We start from the raw sequence: 15,524 nt of genomic DNA, 5'->3' as shown, positions 1-15,524 counted from the left end.
GGGTGAATGAACTGCAAAATTAGCCCACCTCACTTTCACCCCCCTCTTCACCTTCTTCGCTAATGGGACAACATTTTTGACGTCACTTCTAAGGTCATACGGGTTCTGAGATGCTAAGTGCACTGCTGTGAAAGTTGTTTTCCATAATTTGACAGACACAATGTTGCGTCCTCTAACTATCTCTGTGTTAGGCTCATAGAAATATAATATATTTCCATTGTTAGGATACTTCGGTACAGTAGCAATATTATCTTTACTAGTTAATTTAATTGACGACATGAGATATGCCTTTCCCCACCATTTACTACCCCGGAACCTCTTCGCGGAACACAGGCATGGCACGCCCAGTCACCGTCAGAACAGCATTGAGTGATGCCACTGCAAATTGATAACCTGACAATTTTCTATTGGTCGTCACTAGTTACCACAGCCACAAAGTCAAAAGGCCCGCCTATTCGACCAATCAGATTATGGAGTGTGATGACACGTATGCCAGCTCAGAAGGCCCACCTATCCGACCAATCAAATGAGGAAGTGTGAAGACCCGTATTCCGGTTTGCGGGAAAATACTTATTTTCGAAATGGCATGTCTTGAGTTTAAATTTGAGGACCAAATAGAGAGATCGACGGAGGAGATGCAATGACGAAGAAGCATAAGAATGGCGCTGTTAAAATCAGAGATTAGTGTCCTGAGTATACACCTTCGTTGAGATGTAAATGTTTTATTTAGCTAGACAAGTCAGTTGAGAACAAATTCGTATTTACAATGACGGCCTACCAAAAGGCCTCCTGCGGGAACGGGATTTATTATTTTTAAATAGGACAAAACACACATCACGACAAGAGACAACAACATAGCATTGGCGGCAACACAACATGACAACAACATAGTAGCAGCACAAAACATGGTATAAACATTTTTGGGCAATTATGTGTGCATGCCTACGTCTTCTCATTACAAACCAAGTAATATTATTTACAGGTCTTAATTCTATGTTGAGCACCTTGATGATCTTGAAATGGAGTCAGACTGCAGTGGTGAGTGCTCTGGGTTTGAGCCAGTCCAGGATGAAGTGGGGCCTACCTGCGGGGTGGATTCCTGCTTTTTGGCCTACCCATACATTGCGTCGGGCTGGGTAATTTGTTTATAGATTTTGCGGGTGCTTCATTACGCGGCTCGGGGCTCAACCTGTGGTGTGCTTTGCAGGGTGCCGTTAAGAGTGGTGATCAGAAACACTAGGAATATTTCTAGTGTTTCTGACGCCCACCGTTTGGTGAGACGTGGACCCGGTGGCAATGGCAATTGAGCTTTGACACAGAGTTGATTCCTGATAAGGTTCAATTTACTATTCTGTGAGGGCCTATGCTCTGAACCCGCTTTGGTGCTTTAGGTCCCGAGGATTTGGACATGTTGCAGCAGAGTAGAAGGGAGATCCCACGAAGTGAGAAATGTGCTCCTGCAAGGCATAGTCCGAGGGAGTGTACAGTTTGGATAGAGAAAGCACTGTGTGTCAACTGTGGGGGTGCCCATGCAACTGGGGATCTGAAGTGCACTGGGAGAGAGCGAGACTGGCTGAGATTGCCAGAGTTCAAATGGGGCAGAAAGTGTCCTATGCTGATGCAGTGAAGAGAGTTGTGTATAGAGTAAGTCGACTGGGAGCCACCCAGTGAGTAGGCCTGAAGAGAGAGCCAATAAGGTTAGATTTCTTGCATTTATAGCCATGGTGATCAACTGCATTGCACTGATGGGGCAAAAATCACAGAAGATATATGTGGTAGTTGCAGCAGCAGATAAATATTTGGGTGTGAGAGATTTTAGTGCAGAAAATCTACAGGAAGTTTTGAGAGAAGGGGTTCCATCCTCCCAGGCCTACAACGTGTTGTTGGCTCGTTTAGGGCCCAAGTAGTGGGGTGTATAGGTGCAGGGTTAGTTGGTGGTGCAATTACATTTTTCCCATTCCCTTTTCCTTTAATTTCTTTGTTTGTCACAATGTGGAATGCTAAATGTTTGTTTCGATGCCATTTTAAAAACAATGCAGATATTGAAGTAAACCTATTGGATGTAATAAATGTATCACTAGTCACTTTAAACAATGCCACTTTATATAATGTTTACATACACTACTCATCTCATATGTATATACTGTACTCAATACCATCTACTGCATCTTGCCTATGCCGTTCGGCCATCGCTCATCCATATATATTTGTATGTACGCATTCTTATTCATTCCTTTGCACTTGTGTGTAAAAGGTAGATGTTGTGAAATTGTTAGTTTACTTGTTATATATTACTGCATGCTCGGAACTAGACGCACAAGCATTTCGCTACACTTGCATTAACATCTGCTAACCATGTGTATGTGACAAATACAATTTGATTTGATTTTGACAAGTAACTATGAGTAAGGGCAAACATGATACGCTTGCAAGCTGAGTTTGATGAAGACAGCTGATTACCACTTGCATTTAGAACGGTTGGTTTTAGAGTAATACATAGCCAAATCATTGATGGATCACTAGATAAAAGAAATGCATCTCTCGTTTTCTTCTGCAAGCCGGTTCGCACCCGCGTCATCACACTCCCTCGTCTGATTGGTCATTTCCCATGAACCATAAACCGGTATTACGCGTCATCACACTCAGTCATCTGATTGGTAGAGTAGGCGGGCCTTCTGACTTTGTGGGTGTGGTACCTAGTGACACCCCCCATTTGGTCTTCGTTTGACAAATTTTTCAAGACAAATGAACACATTTTAAAGTTGCGTTTTCTACCTCAACTATTAAGCCATGGCGGGGAACTTCTGGCAGAGCTCGCATTAGTAAGTGTTCTGGCCAAACGTGATGTATAAGGACTGTGCATGACAAATAAACTCCTTTGTTTTGAGGACTAAGTAGTTAGCAAGCTTGCTAGCTTTGCCCGCTTCACAGTAGCTAGCTAACGTTAGCTAGCTAACAGCTAGCTAACGTTGTGTTCGCCCACTCTCATGTTAGGTCAATATTAGCGTAGCGGATAAACATTTTCAATAGCTATCAATGCAATGCAAGGGGTAATAAGCTAGTTATGAATGCTAAGATTTCTTTATAGAGCCAGCTAATTATTGTGCCTCTGTGACAGCCTAGCCACTGGTCGTCAAGGCATTTTGTGTTGATTCTTTCTGACGCACCGCTATCAGATTTCCAATCTGCAGCGTTTTGTTATGATACTGTGTGTATGTGAATGCTCGTTGTGTAATTCATTGTCTCCTTTCTGTCATTAGTTTGCAGTGGGTCCTGGACAAACAGGACCTGATGAAGGAGCGTCAGAAGGATATGAAGTTTATGAATGAGGAGGAGTACTGGAAACTGCAGATCTTCTTTGCCAATGGTATCTAAAGAAGGCTATCTTTAACTGTATTTCTTTTGCTTCCACGTATTATGATACATCAGTGTGGTGGGAACAGTTTTTTGTGATGTGAGAATTAGCCTGGGGTCTGGTCTCGTAGCACTGTTCAATAACCAGCAATGATCTTGTTTACATATCTTATTTTATATTCTAAATGATCTATTGTCTTTTATGGTTGCTTTTTGATATGCTTGACTTATTCTGTTCTAGTCATCCAGGCCCTGGGTGAACACCTGAAGCTCCGTCAGCAGGTCATCGCTACAGCAATCGTCTACTTCAAACGTTTCTATGCCAGGTGCTTATGCCGTTTTCATGGCAAGAACACTATGTTCTATTCATTATGGAATTCTAAATGTCATTAGGGGAGCATCGGGCTCCTGAGAAAAAAATAAAAAATCAGGCTCCAGAGTGGCGCAGCGGTCTAACATACTGCATCTCAGGGCTAGAGGCGTCACTACAGACACCCTGGTTCGAATCCAGGCTGTATCACAACCGGCCGTGATTGAGAGTCCCATAGGGTGGTGCACAATTGGCCCAGCATCGTCCGGGTTGGGCCGGTGTAGGCCTTCATTGTAAATAAGAATTTGATCTTAACTGACCTGCCTAGTTAAATAAAAAAATCTAACTGTTTTATAATAGCTAATGGCCTCTTCCTAATATCTCCTCTCTCTCTGTTTGCAGGTACTCCCTGAAGAGTATAGACCCGGTGCTCATGGCTCCTACATGCGTGTTCCTGGCTTCTAAAGTGGAGGTATATGGCCTGATTTCCCGTTCTTTCCGTTCCACATTTCATAGTCTGTGGGAGTAGGGATGGGGTTAACTGCTGTGTAACATAATCTGTGTGGGAGTAGGGTTAACTGTTCTGTTACATAGCCCCAACCCTACTCCCACACAGATTAACTGCTCTATAACATAACCCCAACCCTACTCCCACACAGATTAACTGCTCTGTAACATAACCCCATCCCTACTCCCACACAGATTATGTTACAGAGCAGTTAAATAGGATGGGATTACCTGCTCTATGACAGCATCATCAAAGCCTCTGTCTCTTCCAGGAATTTGGTGTTGTTTCAAACACTCGTCTGATCTCTGCAGCTACGTCCGTGTGTAAGTCAGGAGACACGCTCAAGTGTTTCCATTTAGATATTAGCTTATTTTGAAAATGACAAATACACTAGTGCTGTGGTAGAAAGGCTACATTCATTCTGATGTGTTGTGTTCATGTGATTCCAAATCTAACAAGTGTTTTTTGTTTTGTGCAGTAAAAACCAGATTTTCCTATGCCTTCCCAAAGGAGTTCCCTTATAGAATGAACCATGTAAGTCTTACCTAACCTTACTATTCACTTAGGATGTGCTATATAAACAGTTCTTAGGTGTAATAATGTAGTATTTATTATACAGTTATTAGATAGGATATCGTTCATTGTTGGAGCTAGATGTTACGATCATGTTGCATGGTGGTGGGACCAATCTCTTACGCAACATACACTCACTATATTGTGGAATATTTATCCACCACTATGAGTCCATTATGGTGTAGTTAGGTATCAGTATGTTGATGCCACATTCCACTAGCAATCACATGCCTATGGTGAAACTCCCATCGCCATGGGAGGTGATTTTGACTGGTTGGTGGCGTGTCCTCGCCGGGGTGCATTTCTCCCTGCGGTGTTAAGTGGAGAAGGTAAGGCAACACCGTTGGCAGCGCCAGTTATTTATCTACGGTCTTCGGAGTTACCAGGACCCCGTTGGAGCTGTCTTAACACCTTGCCTGTCCAAAAGCTGTGTAGACTATTATTGATTTGGTGTGGAGCGAGCGAGGAGATGATGGTGATTCACACTAGAGATTCAGTTAGCAGGATGCTGCTAGTACCAGATGCTATTTCTCAAAACTATAAAGGCCAATAGAGAGAAGGAGGGTTCTTAATTGTGACTATGAAACTGATATATTTACTAAACTTCATCTGCTTTCCTCATGACAGATATTAGAATGTGAGTTCTACCTACTGGAGCTCATGGTGAGTATAGAATGCTTTGTCTCTCACAATACACTCCATGCTGATCATATCATCCATTTGTTGTATGGATGGATTAACTGATCTTGTGTGTTCCAGGACTGCTGTTTGATAGTGTACCACCCCTACAGACCCTTGCTGCAGTATGTGCAGGACATGGGGCAGGAGGACATGCTACTGCCGTTGGCCTGGTATGAGTTATTCTTTGTGGGAGCATGTGTTGATTTGATATGAACTGTTGGAACACTCATGGTTTCCCCTTTCTTCGTTCTAAAGGAGAATAGTGAATGACACGTATAGGACAGACCTCTGTCTACTCTACCCTCCCTTCATGATCGCTCTAGGTAAGACTCCCTATCAGACCACTCACCTTTACTACTGCTAGATATTCAGCTCAATAAAATATAGTTGAGGTGTTACACTAAATGTCTTCCTCCTGCATCCACAGCCTGTCTGCATGTTGCCTGTGTGGTGCAGCAAAAGGATGCCAGGCAATGGTTCGCTGAGCTCTCTGTAGACATGGAGAAGGTAAGGCAACACCATACAAATGGCTTATTTCAGAGGGGAAAGCTGATTGTATGTATATAGATCCAGTTGCCTTAGGGATAATAGAGTACTGTGCGGTGACTTATTCCCTGCTCAGATTCTGGAGATCATCCGAGTCATCCTAAAGCTTTATGACCAGTGGAAGAACTTTGACGAAAGGAAGGAGATGGCTGTTGTGATCCACAAGATGCCTAAACCCAAGCCTCCTCCCAACAGGTACTGAGATCTTTCCTAACCTCACCTCAATGTCCTAGTTATTGGCTGTTTACATGACACATCCACTTCCTGCCTAAACTAACGGTTTCCTGTTTGTTTGTGTACCAGTGAGAATGACCAGAGCTCTAATGGGAACCAGAACAACTCCTACAGCCAGTCATAGGCAACGAGATGGTATCCATGGACAGGGTGCAGGGGGAAACTTATGTCGCACAATACCGTGGTGTGACATCAGAGACAAATCATATGTATTTCAACTGATAGAATAGCAGAAAAAACAGGGTACCAAAAAAGCCCAAACCCTCTTTTCTGATATGGTTATCCCAACCAGAAGACCAAGTCTGCACACGCTCAGTCCGCCTTTGCTCATACGATAACTCATCAGAGAGATGGCCACAGGAATGCTGGCATCAGTCAATCGGTGCCAGCAGTCATGTGTTGCCACGTTACTCCATCTCTCAACAGTTAACTTTATGGACCTAAACCAAACTGCAAGAAACAGGAGGATGTAGGCAGGGAGGGGGGGGGGACTTTGAGTTGTGATTATCCTGACATCCTTGAACTCTCTCAGGGATCAGTCATGTAATATGGAGCTCCGTGGGACCAGAGAACTTGACCATTAGTGAGTGTGTGCGCGTGCGTGATTGAGTGGCCCATTTTGATAGTTGCTTCATTCCTCAGGGATAATAGTAGTCCTTTATACTGGTATCTGTAAGATGATTGTACCCTGTACTGTTTTAGATGCGATCTGATAGGATGTAAGGCTGTTTGATTGTTACCCGATTGGATGTCCTGCTATCTGAGGTCTACATTGATTGGTTGCAGAGTTTAGCAGGTGAAGTCACGGGCGAGAATGTAAATTCCAGGGGTGCACACTAGATTCAGATGTCTTCATTTACTGTTATATCTCCTGTCCAGCCCATCTCCAGCCTTTGCAAATAGCCTTACGCATATCTTTATTCCTTTTATTTTAATCTTTTGTGTTTCGCTTGATGAGCAAATTTGCATGGGTAGAAATCATGAACTGTATTAGCTAAGTCTGCTTCAAGTAAAAGTGCTCAAATGTGTTTACTATCATGATTAAAAAAAAAACACAAAAAAAACATTGTCTAAGGACCACATTTATTTGTTTTTGGTGGGGAGGGAAGGTCGTATTTTAGCCTTGTTTTTTATTGCATATTGAATCCGTCCTACATTTGCCAGGTCCAGTGTTACTTATTGTCTGCACCTGCTGTCTATTACATCAAATTGAAGTGTCACAATACCTTTGTGCATATTTACTTGTGGATATTGATATATTGTCTGTGCCGTAAATAATACAGTGGGAGTGATTAGTGTTTGGGGTTGAGTTTCTCTTGTGTTATGTCTGTGTCCAGAACCAGGTGCTTGAATGCCTTACAAAATAAAGCTGCTTGTCAAGGGACTTCAGAGCACAACTGTGTCCTATTGCATGGAAGTGTCATGGTTTTTTTTGGGGGGGGGGGTGTTCATTCTAATTAGTCCCCTCTCTTTGGGGGCATTCCAATAGTAAATTCCTATATTTTGCTTCATATACCCCGATGTGAAAAGAAAGTCAAGATGAAGTCAGACTTAGTCATCCTCCATATTACTTTCACCTACTGGCTGTTTGCAAATCATTACAGATGGAGAGGAAAATAATTAGAGGAAGAAAGTTTTGAGATGATTGAGAGTTTAGTTTGGACTTGTTTGAAATGTTTAATGGTCTGGAAGTTTCTATCACACTGCACTGAACAGCTTGCATAAAAATATGTGTCTGCCAAAGTCACAGGCTACGCCACCATTCTGAGGAAATAGGTATGTGGCTGTAGTGCGACATCTAGTGGTAAGCAGAGGTAATGCAGATTAGTTACATATAAATGCTTGCAAAGCAGACCTGTCCATTATACTGGGACTACTGAAAAACAATAAATGTAGTCTCGACAACTGCATTGACATTGGTAGGAAATGTAGTATTGTCCAACTTATTGCAAAAACAGTCATTGTTGTTAGAGCAACATGGTGTATGTATTGATGTTTTTGCCCTCCGCCTCTAGGAGCTGGTACACAAAGGTACAGCCTTCGTGACGTCACTCCTCATCCGCGGCAGAGAGAGAGAGCGGCGGCGATCCGCTGCGGAGGATGCCTACCCCGCTGCGGGGATAACCGCCAGGCGAGATGGCCGTTACTTTCTTCCTCGTCACATCCCGCACCGCGACGACCCCTCGGCACCCATGAAGCCCCCGTTGATGAAGCCAAAACCGGCCAAAGCAAGGCGGAAAGAGGCCACTGAGCGAGAGAATGTACTGGCGCGTCGGGTTCGCCTGGACGCGCTCGTGTGTGGTTGATCTTGGCCGGAACCAGAGCTTCTCCTTCGGCCTGGGCGGCTCCGATGAGCAGCTCTCGTTTTATGGGTACATCATCGCCTACCCTCTGCAGGACTACGGCGGGATCATGTCGGCCCTTGGGTCGGACTCGTGGTGGCGGAAAACGCTTTATCTTGCCGGGGGCGCTCTGCTCGCCACCGCTGCCTATCTATTGCACGAGCTGCTCGCCATCAGGTAGGCCTACCAAAAAACAGAGCCATGTCAATAACACTGTAGATGCAGAACACGCTTGTCTACAGTCAATTACTCGTGGCATTGATATCAATATGAATGGTTGCCGTAGTGCCTGGGCATTATTTAGGAACATCGCATGTCTATATTACTGTTGTATTTTCAATATATGATATTACTTAATCTGGGCGAGTTGAGCGCTGCATGAGCGGAATCGGTTGTTAATAATAAGGATTCGTGAGTGGGTGGATTGTGAATGTGATGTAACCGCCCTCTTGAATGAGATTCCATGTTCAGTCTCGTTATGGAAAAATAAACCAATGCGTTTTGCGGGCGTTATGGCTCTTCGTATTCTAGTGATGTGCCTATTAGACGCATGTTATTAGCGATTGTTCATTGTAATTACAATAAGAAGAAGATAATGTTTATTGCTGCAAAGGTTGTCTTCCAGTTATTTACAATTTTTCAAGGGCATGGTATGATAGTGCATGTGTGATATTAGTTATCTGGCTTTACCCAAGGCAAAGATGTCTCCTCGTTGTCTGTCTCTTGCAGTAGAAAAACACTGCGGTTGTGATAAAATGACCTTTACTAACCTCACACGTGAGATCATTATTAAGAGAGAAGCCAGGCCCAAATAGACAAGAGCTAACAGAAATTGGCGATCTGTTATGAACTGCAGCTTCGCCGTAGAATCCCTAGATTGTTGCTGTAATAATGTATTGACTTTGGTCGCTGCTGTCCTTACAAAACATATCGGGTTACCTGCAGCAACAATAGCCCAAGGCCTACTTAGCAATGACGTGGCGTTTGTTTTTGTTCAGCCTGTGCTCTTTCATACTTAAAAAAAACTGTCATGAAGATCCATTCTACATCGATCTCTAATTAGTTACTCTGTAATTTACTCTTCCTGTATGTCATTATACCGAAGCAATTTGCACTATAGATATTGTGATCAAAACGCTTTTTTGTTGTTAGCATGTGGGCATTTCAACACCACAGCTAACTGGACAGCTCCTCGGAATTTCAGCAATGACGTTGCCCTCGCGTTTAAGCACCTTTATGAAGTTAACAACTTCCTTACATAGCGACTTAATTTCTGACCACGTTGGTTAGTACAAACGTGTAATATTATCTGTTACAGTGGCCATGTATTGCAATATTTCATCCGGTTGTGTCCTAATTGTTTTGACATTGTAGTGTCCCGTTGGCAATGGCGCCCTTGCCCGAAGCGAGCTTCAGCCTGGGTCTTGTGCAATGCTCTCTGTGCTAGATAGCTGTAAAACGTGACACACTATTTCACATGGGATTGATGCATAAGATCTAAGAGTGTGTATATATATATATACATATATATATATATATATATATATATATATATATATATATATATATATATATATATATATATATATATCTATATTATTTTTTTTACAATTTGATCATTAGCCTGTAATCGCCTGCAGGTGAATGTGTCATGAGCGTGTGAACTACAGCCTACCAGGGGATGCAGATATCGAGAGATAGTAAAATAGTCTACAGTGTAATTGAATTGCGACTTAATTTCCACTTATCCAAAATAAGGATGGACATACATGAGGATTGCCTTACATGAGGATGGCCATACTACATCAGAGTTGATGGTTTGTTTCCCGCACACAATTCATGCATATAATTATGCCCTAACTGTAAGTTGCTTTGAATACAATTTCTAAAGAGGAGTAATTAGAATGTGGAGCTCACACTGCCTTGTCCTGGCTGGTCCATAGGAAAGAACAGGAGCTGAACTCTAAAGATGCCATCATCCTCCACCAGTTCTCCAGGCCAAAGAGCGGTGTCCCTTCCCTCTCCCCCTTCTGCCTCAAGATAGAAACCTACCTACGCATGGTAGACCTGCCCTACCAGGTGTGTGTGTGTGTGTGTGTGAGAGAGAGAGAGATGTTTGGGTTGGTGCGTGTTTGAATTAGTGATTTTGATGTAATGGTTGTGTCATTTTCTATTGAAGAGGAATTGACCATTGAAATTCCTTCTCTCTCTCTCTCTTGCTCTCGCTCTACTGCAGAACTACTTTGATGGGAAGCTTTCTCCCCAGGGGAAGATGCCATGGTTAGAGTACAACCAGGAGCAGGTGTCTGGTACAGAGTTCATCATCGACTTCCTGGAGGAGAAGCTGGGCGTGAGCCTCAACAAGAACCTCAGTTCCCAGGAGAAGGCTGTGTCCCGGGCTGTCACGAAGATGGTGGAGGAACACTTCTACTGGTGAGACACTTCCAGACACTACCAAAGGACATCCACTAGATACTGGGAAAGGATATATGATACACTGGTGAATGTGATTGTGTCACAAACCATAACATCTAATCTGTCCCTTGAATGAAACACTGAAACCCTGGTGTTGCACGCAGCATGCTCTAACCAACTGTGCCGTCGGGAGCACACGTTATATCAGCAAATAGATTTGAGATACTGTGGTCTAGGGCTCCCCCACTGGAGAATTTGGCAATTGTATTATCCCTCACTCCAAGAGTCCGGAGCCCAAAAAAAACAATGTTTAAAAAAAATAAAATAATTGTTGGACATAAAAAACTGAAAAAACACAAGCAAATCAGCTCCAAGTGATTTTAATTTTGGAAATCTGTTCCAGAAATCTCAAGCATGATAGAGAGATATACTGTATGTGATCGTATACAAATGAAAGCAAGGTTTGAAACGATAATGTTTTATTCAAATATATTTTTATTCAAAAATGATGATCCCTGCTGTAGGCCAAATGAAAATCTCTGCTGGTCTGTATGTGATGACAGGACCATAGCGTACTGTCAGTGGGTGGACAACCTGGAGGAGACCCAGAAGATGCTGGCGGTGAGTGGGCCGCTGAGTGACCTACTCAAGTGGATCCTGAGTCACCTGACCGGCGGCATCGTGAAGAGAGAGATGTACGGCCACGGGATTGGACGGTTCACCAAGGAGGAGGTCTACACTCTGATGGAGAAAGACATGCGGACGCTGGCCACCCTGCTCGGTATGTAGAGTACACTGTAGATAATCATTACGATCACACTTAGTCCTAAAGATCATCATCCCGTCTCATTTCACAAGGTATAATCTGCAGTCTTAGAAGCACGCTTCATTTCAGATCTAGGCCAGGCCTAAAGCCAGCTGTAGATTAATTTGTTGTTTTATAGATTATTTGGGTATCAGAGGAGGCTGGTGAGAGGAGCTATAGGAGGACAGGCTCATTGTAAAGATGGAATGGTATCAAACATATGGAAACCACAGGTTTGACTCTGTTCAATGTATTCCATTCCAGCCATTACAATGAGACTGTCCTACTAAAGCTCCCCCCACCAGCCTCCTCTGTCGGGTATATAGTACTATGGCCAGTTTCAAGTGCTAGATGGAACAGCCTTGTACAACTTTGACCTCTTCTGGTGAAAGATGGATACTACACCATATGGACTAATTTCTGGTACACATTTTACCCCATCGCTCTTGTTTCCATACAGCATTCTTTTTTGCTCACTGATTCTTGATGTGTTTCTCTGGGTAGGTGATAAGAAGTACCTGATGGGTCCTAAGCTGTCCATGGTGGATGCCACTGTGTTCAGCCATCTAGCCCCTGCTATGTGGACCCTGCCGGGCACACGGCCAGAGCAGCTCATCAAAGGTGAGCTAACCACCAACCACATTGCCTGTCATGGTTAACATCACTCCCCAGAAAGAACATCCCAGGCAAAATGTTTTTTAAATTGTTTTTTATCTAGTTACAGCGATGAGGAAGAAACCTTGAGAGAAATCAGACTCTATAGAAGAGACTCCATCTTTAATTATTAAAATAAATAGTTTTTACCCATTCTCATCTGATCTTGTTGACCTTTGCCTCTGTGTTAACCTTTGACCCACCCTGTCCCCTCCAGGCGAGCTGATCAACCTGGCCATGTACTGTGAGAGGATCCGCCGGCGCTTCTGGCCCGAGTGGTTTGTTGATCTGGAGGACTTCTGTTACGATGACACCACAGAGGACGATGACTCCCTGTCCAAACTCCAAGACCTGGGGCTGTATTCCCGCACAGACACCTTCCAGGATGAGGCCAGTCCTCCTCACACACACACACACACACACACAATCTCCCCAGACAGTGACCGCACAGGCCACTCGCTCTACGACTCGGACATGGACACGGAGTGCTCCGAGATGGAGCAGCTCAAGTGTTGACCGCCATATGACTCACACACGACACACACACTCCGCCCCCATACAGTGCCCTCTACCTGTTGAGGAGGGAATAACTACTGGGGAGCATTTCTATTGCCAGTGGCTGTTGTTGCCTGTGCTAATGAGGGATGGTATCAGAGCTTCTACACACAATGTGCTAGAGGAACAAAAGACTGAATATTGAGATAAAGGAATAACAAGATAGAGAAAATAAGGGTAATATAGCAATAGAGAAAGAGCCCAAGAGGGATAGAGAGAGGAAAATGTCAACCTGGAAGAGATAAAAGGGAAAGAGAGAAGGATGGAGAAAAGAGTTGCAAAAGAAAGATCAGGAATTAATGACGCAATCACTGAGCAACTCCTCCACCTGGGTGATGTCAACACCTGTCTCCCAGTTTCCTGTTGTCGAGTTACCACGGCAACTGTGTGTGTGTTACCTGTGTTCCCCAATTGAGCTGCATTGCCCCAACCATGTGTGTTTGACATACTGACCCCCTGACTTGCATCCTTGCAAAATATGAGTCATTATATTGATATTATATATGATATGTGGGGAACTGTTCAGGCAAGATGTGAATGAGTACAGTTCAATATGAGTATAAATAGTATAGATAGCCTGCAAATTATATATATTATCCCAATGTCCTATAATGTAAATACTTTGTGTGGTTCTTCTGTACAACCTCTCAGTGCTTGTTTGATATGACCAAACTTCCTGGTGACCTTCAACTAACCCCTTGTGCTGGTCTAGGTTTTAGGAATTCTAATGCATCTATTTCTACCCAGATGACTGACACTTTGCATCTGCAGTCAGGTCTTAACCCATCATTGAGTATTTCCTCAGTCCTTTGTAGAATGGTCATTGATGTTGAGGGTGAGTTTCAGATGCTGTGGATTGAGGGGACATCTCAATAATCTAAAGTGGATTCATCTCAATAATCTAAAGTGTCTTCCTTTCCTCGTCTCCTCTCCTTCATCTGCACAGATCTGAAAACATTGGATAGGTGAAAGCAATATGGTAGATGATTACTGGAACTTTATTCCACTTGTCCAATTCTTTCACATCAGATGAAGAAGAGGAGGAGAGGCGGCTACTTGAGATCTTTAGTTGTGTGTATGTACATTCAGCCATTGAGAGCGGATGAAATAACCATGTAGAAATAGACTAAATAGACTAGATATACTTGGAGGTGCATGGCTAATAGGTGCCAATGAAAATCACACTACCTTGCTGGTTATCTGTTATCTACGTTTCTACGCTTCCCTGTTTTAATGTTTATTGTGATGCAGTCTCTGTGTGTGTGTGCCTCAGGCCAGAGAAAGCTCACAAAGATGCAATAGATTGAAATAACTATTAGGCCTTTGCCCAGCCTCTCTGTTCTCATCAAATACATGGCGTGTCTACTCCCCTTTTAGAATGAATTGATTCTAGAAATAGAAGGAATAGAATGGCCATTGTTACTTATAGCATCAATTCACTCTATGCTATGCATGAAACAACTACTATAATCCACAGTGTTGATTGCCAGTCTTATTTAATAGTAGGCTACAGTATGTGGAATAGTGAAACAGTCTACTCTAATCTTTCTATTTCTAGTGCATCGCTGATGTATGATGGTGAGATGTGGACATTACAAGTGTTTGTCATTCAGCGGACGCTTGTTGGTCCTGTGTGTGCGTGTAACAGAGGGTGTAGAATTCTGTCCATATGGTGCATCAATGAGTCATCGTACCTCGTGAGTTGATTTTGAGGCGTACACCATTTATTCATGCTGGGTGCTAACAGCTGACCCTATACAGATACAGACAGATACAGATACAGACAGATACAGATACAGACACAGATACAGCCAGATACAGACACAGATACAGCCAGATACAGATACAGCCAGATACAGACACAGATACATACACAGATACATACAGATATAGACACATATACATACAGACAGATACCGACACAGATGCAGACACGTACAGACACACAGACGCAGATACACATACAGACACATACAGATACCGACACAGATACAGACACATACAGACATAGATATAGACACAGATATACATAGAGATACGGACACGGACACAGATACAGACACATATAGACACAGATATACATAGAGATACAGACACGGATACAGACACGGACACGGACACAGATACAGACACAGACACAGACACATATAGACACAGATATACATAGAGATACAGACACATATAGACACAGATATACATAGAGATACAGACACGGATACAGACACGGACACAGACACATATAGACACAGATATACATAGAGATACAGACACGGATACAGACACGGACACAGATACAGATACAGACACAGACACATATAGACACAGATATACATAGAGATACGGATACAGACACGGACACAGATACATATAGACACAGATATACATAGAGATACAGACACATATAGACACAGATATACATAGAGATACAGACACGGATACAGACACGGACACAGATACATATAGACACAGATATACATAGAGATACGGATACAGACACAGACACAGATACAGATACATGGCCACAGTAGAACACACAGAGACAGGACT

At 43.2% G+C, this 15,524-nt stretch overlaps 2 protein-coding genes across 4 annotated transcripts; both read left to right on the top strand.

The window, feature by feature from the left end:
* The first annotated feature begins 513 nt into the window (after positions 1-513).
* On the top strand, positions 514-7,618 carry ccnc (cyclin C). 3 transcript variants are annotated; one of them, XM_021600645.2, is made up of 12 exons: positions 514-653; positions 3,261-3,367; positions 3,596-3,680; positions 4,067-4,136; positions 4,444-4,495; positions 4,651-4,706; positions 5,373-5,408; positions 5,505-5,596; positions 5,682-5,749; positions 5,854-5,933; positions 6,049-6,167; positions 6,276-7,618. In XM_021600645.2, the coding sequence occupies exons 2-12, from the start codon at positions 3,292-3,294 to the stop codon at positions 6,328-6,330; spliced, it is 789 nt and encodes a 262-aa protein (XP_021456320.1). In that variant the 5' UTR covers positions 514-653; positions 3,261-3,291; the 3' UTR covers positions 6,331-7,618. The 3 variants fall into 3 exon arrangements, with proteins under 3 accessions (XP_021456320.1, XP_021456319.1, XP_021456318.1); XM_021600644.2 differs by having other exon boundaries at positions 566-908; XM_021600643.2 differs by lacking the exon at positions 514-653 and adding an exon at positions 2,665-2,822.
* A 630-nt stretch (positions 7,619-8,248) lies between these two features.
* On the top strand, positions 8,249-14,770 carry faxca (failed axon connections homolog, metaxin like GST domain containing a). Its single transcript, XM_021600629.2, has 6 exons — positions 8,249-8,725; positions 10,492-10,627; positions 10,785-10,981; positions 11,527-11,744; positions 12,273-12,389; positions 12,640-14,770. The coding sequence occupies exons 1-6, from the start codon at positions 8,466-8,468 to the stop codon at positions 12,936-12,938; spliced, it is 1,227 nt and encodes a 408-aa protein (XP_021456304.1). The 5' UTR covers positions 8,249-8,465; the 3' UTR covers positions 12,939-14,770.
* The last annotated feature ends 754 nt before the right edge of the window (positions 14,771-15,524 follow it).

This window comes from Oncorhynchus mykiss, chromosome 4 (assembly GCF_013265735.2).
Source record: "Oncorhynchus mykiss isolate Arlee chromosome 4, USDA_OmykA_1.1, whole genome shotgun sequence".
NCBI lineage: Eukaryota > Metazoa > Chordata > Actinopteri > Salmoniformes > Salmonidae > Oncorhynchus > Oncorhynchus mykiss.
This window is presented reverse-complemented; position numbering and strand designations above follow the sequence as displayed.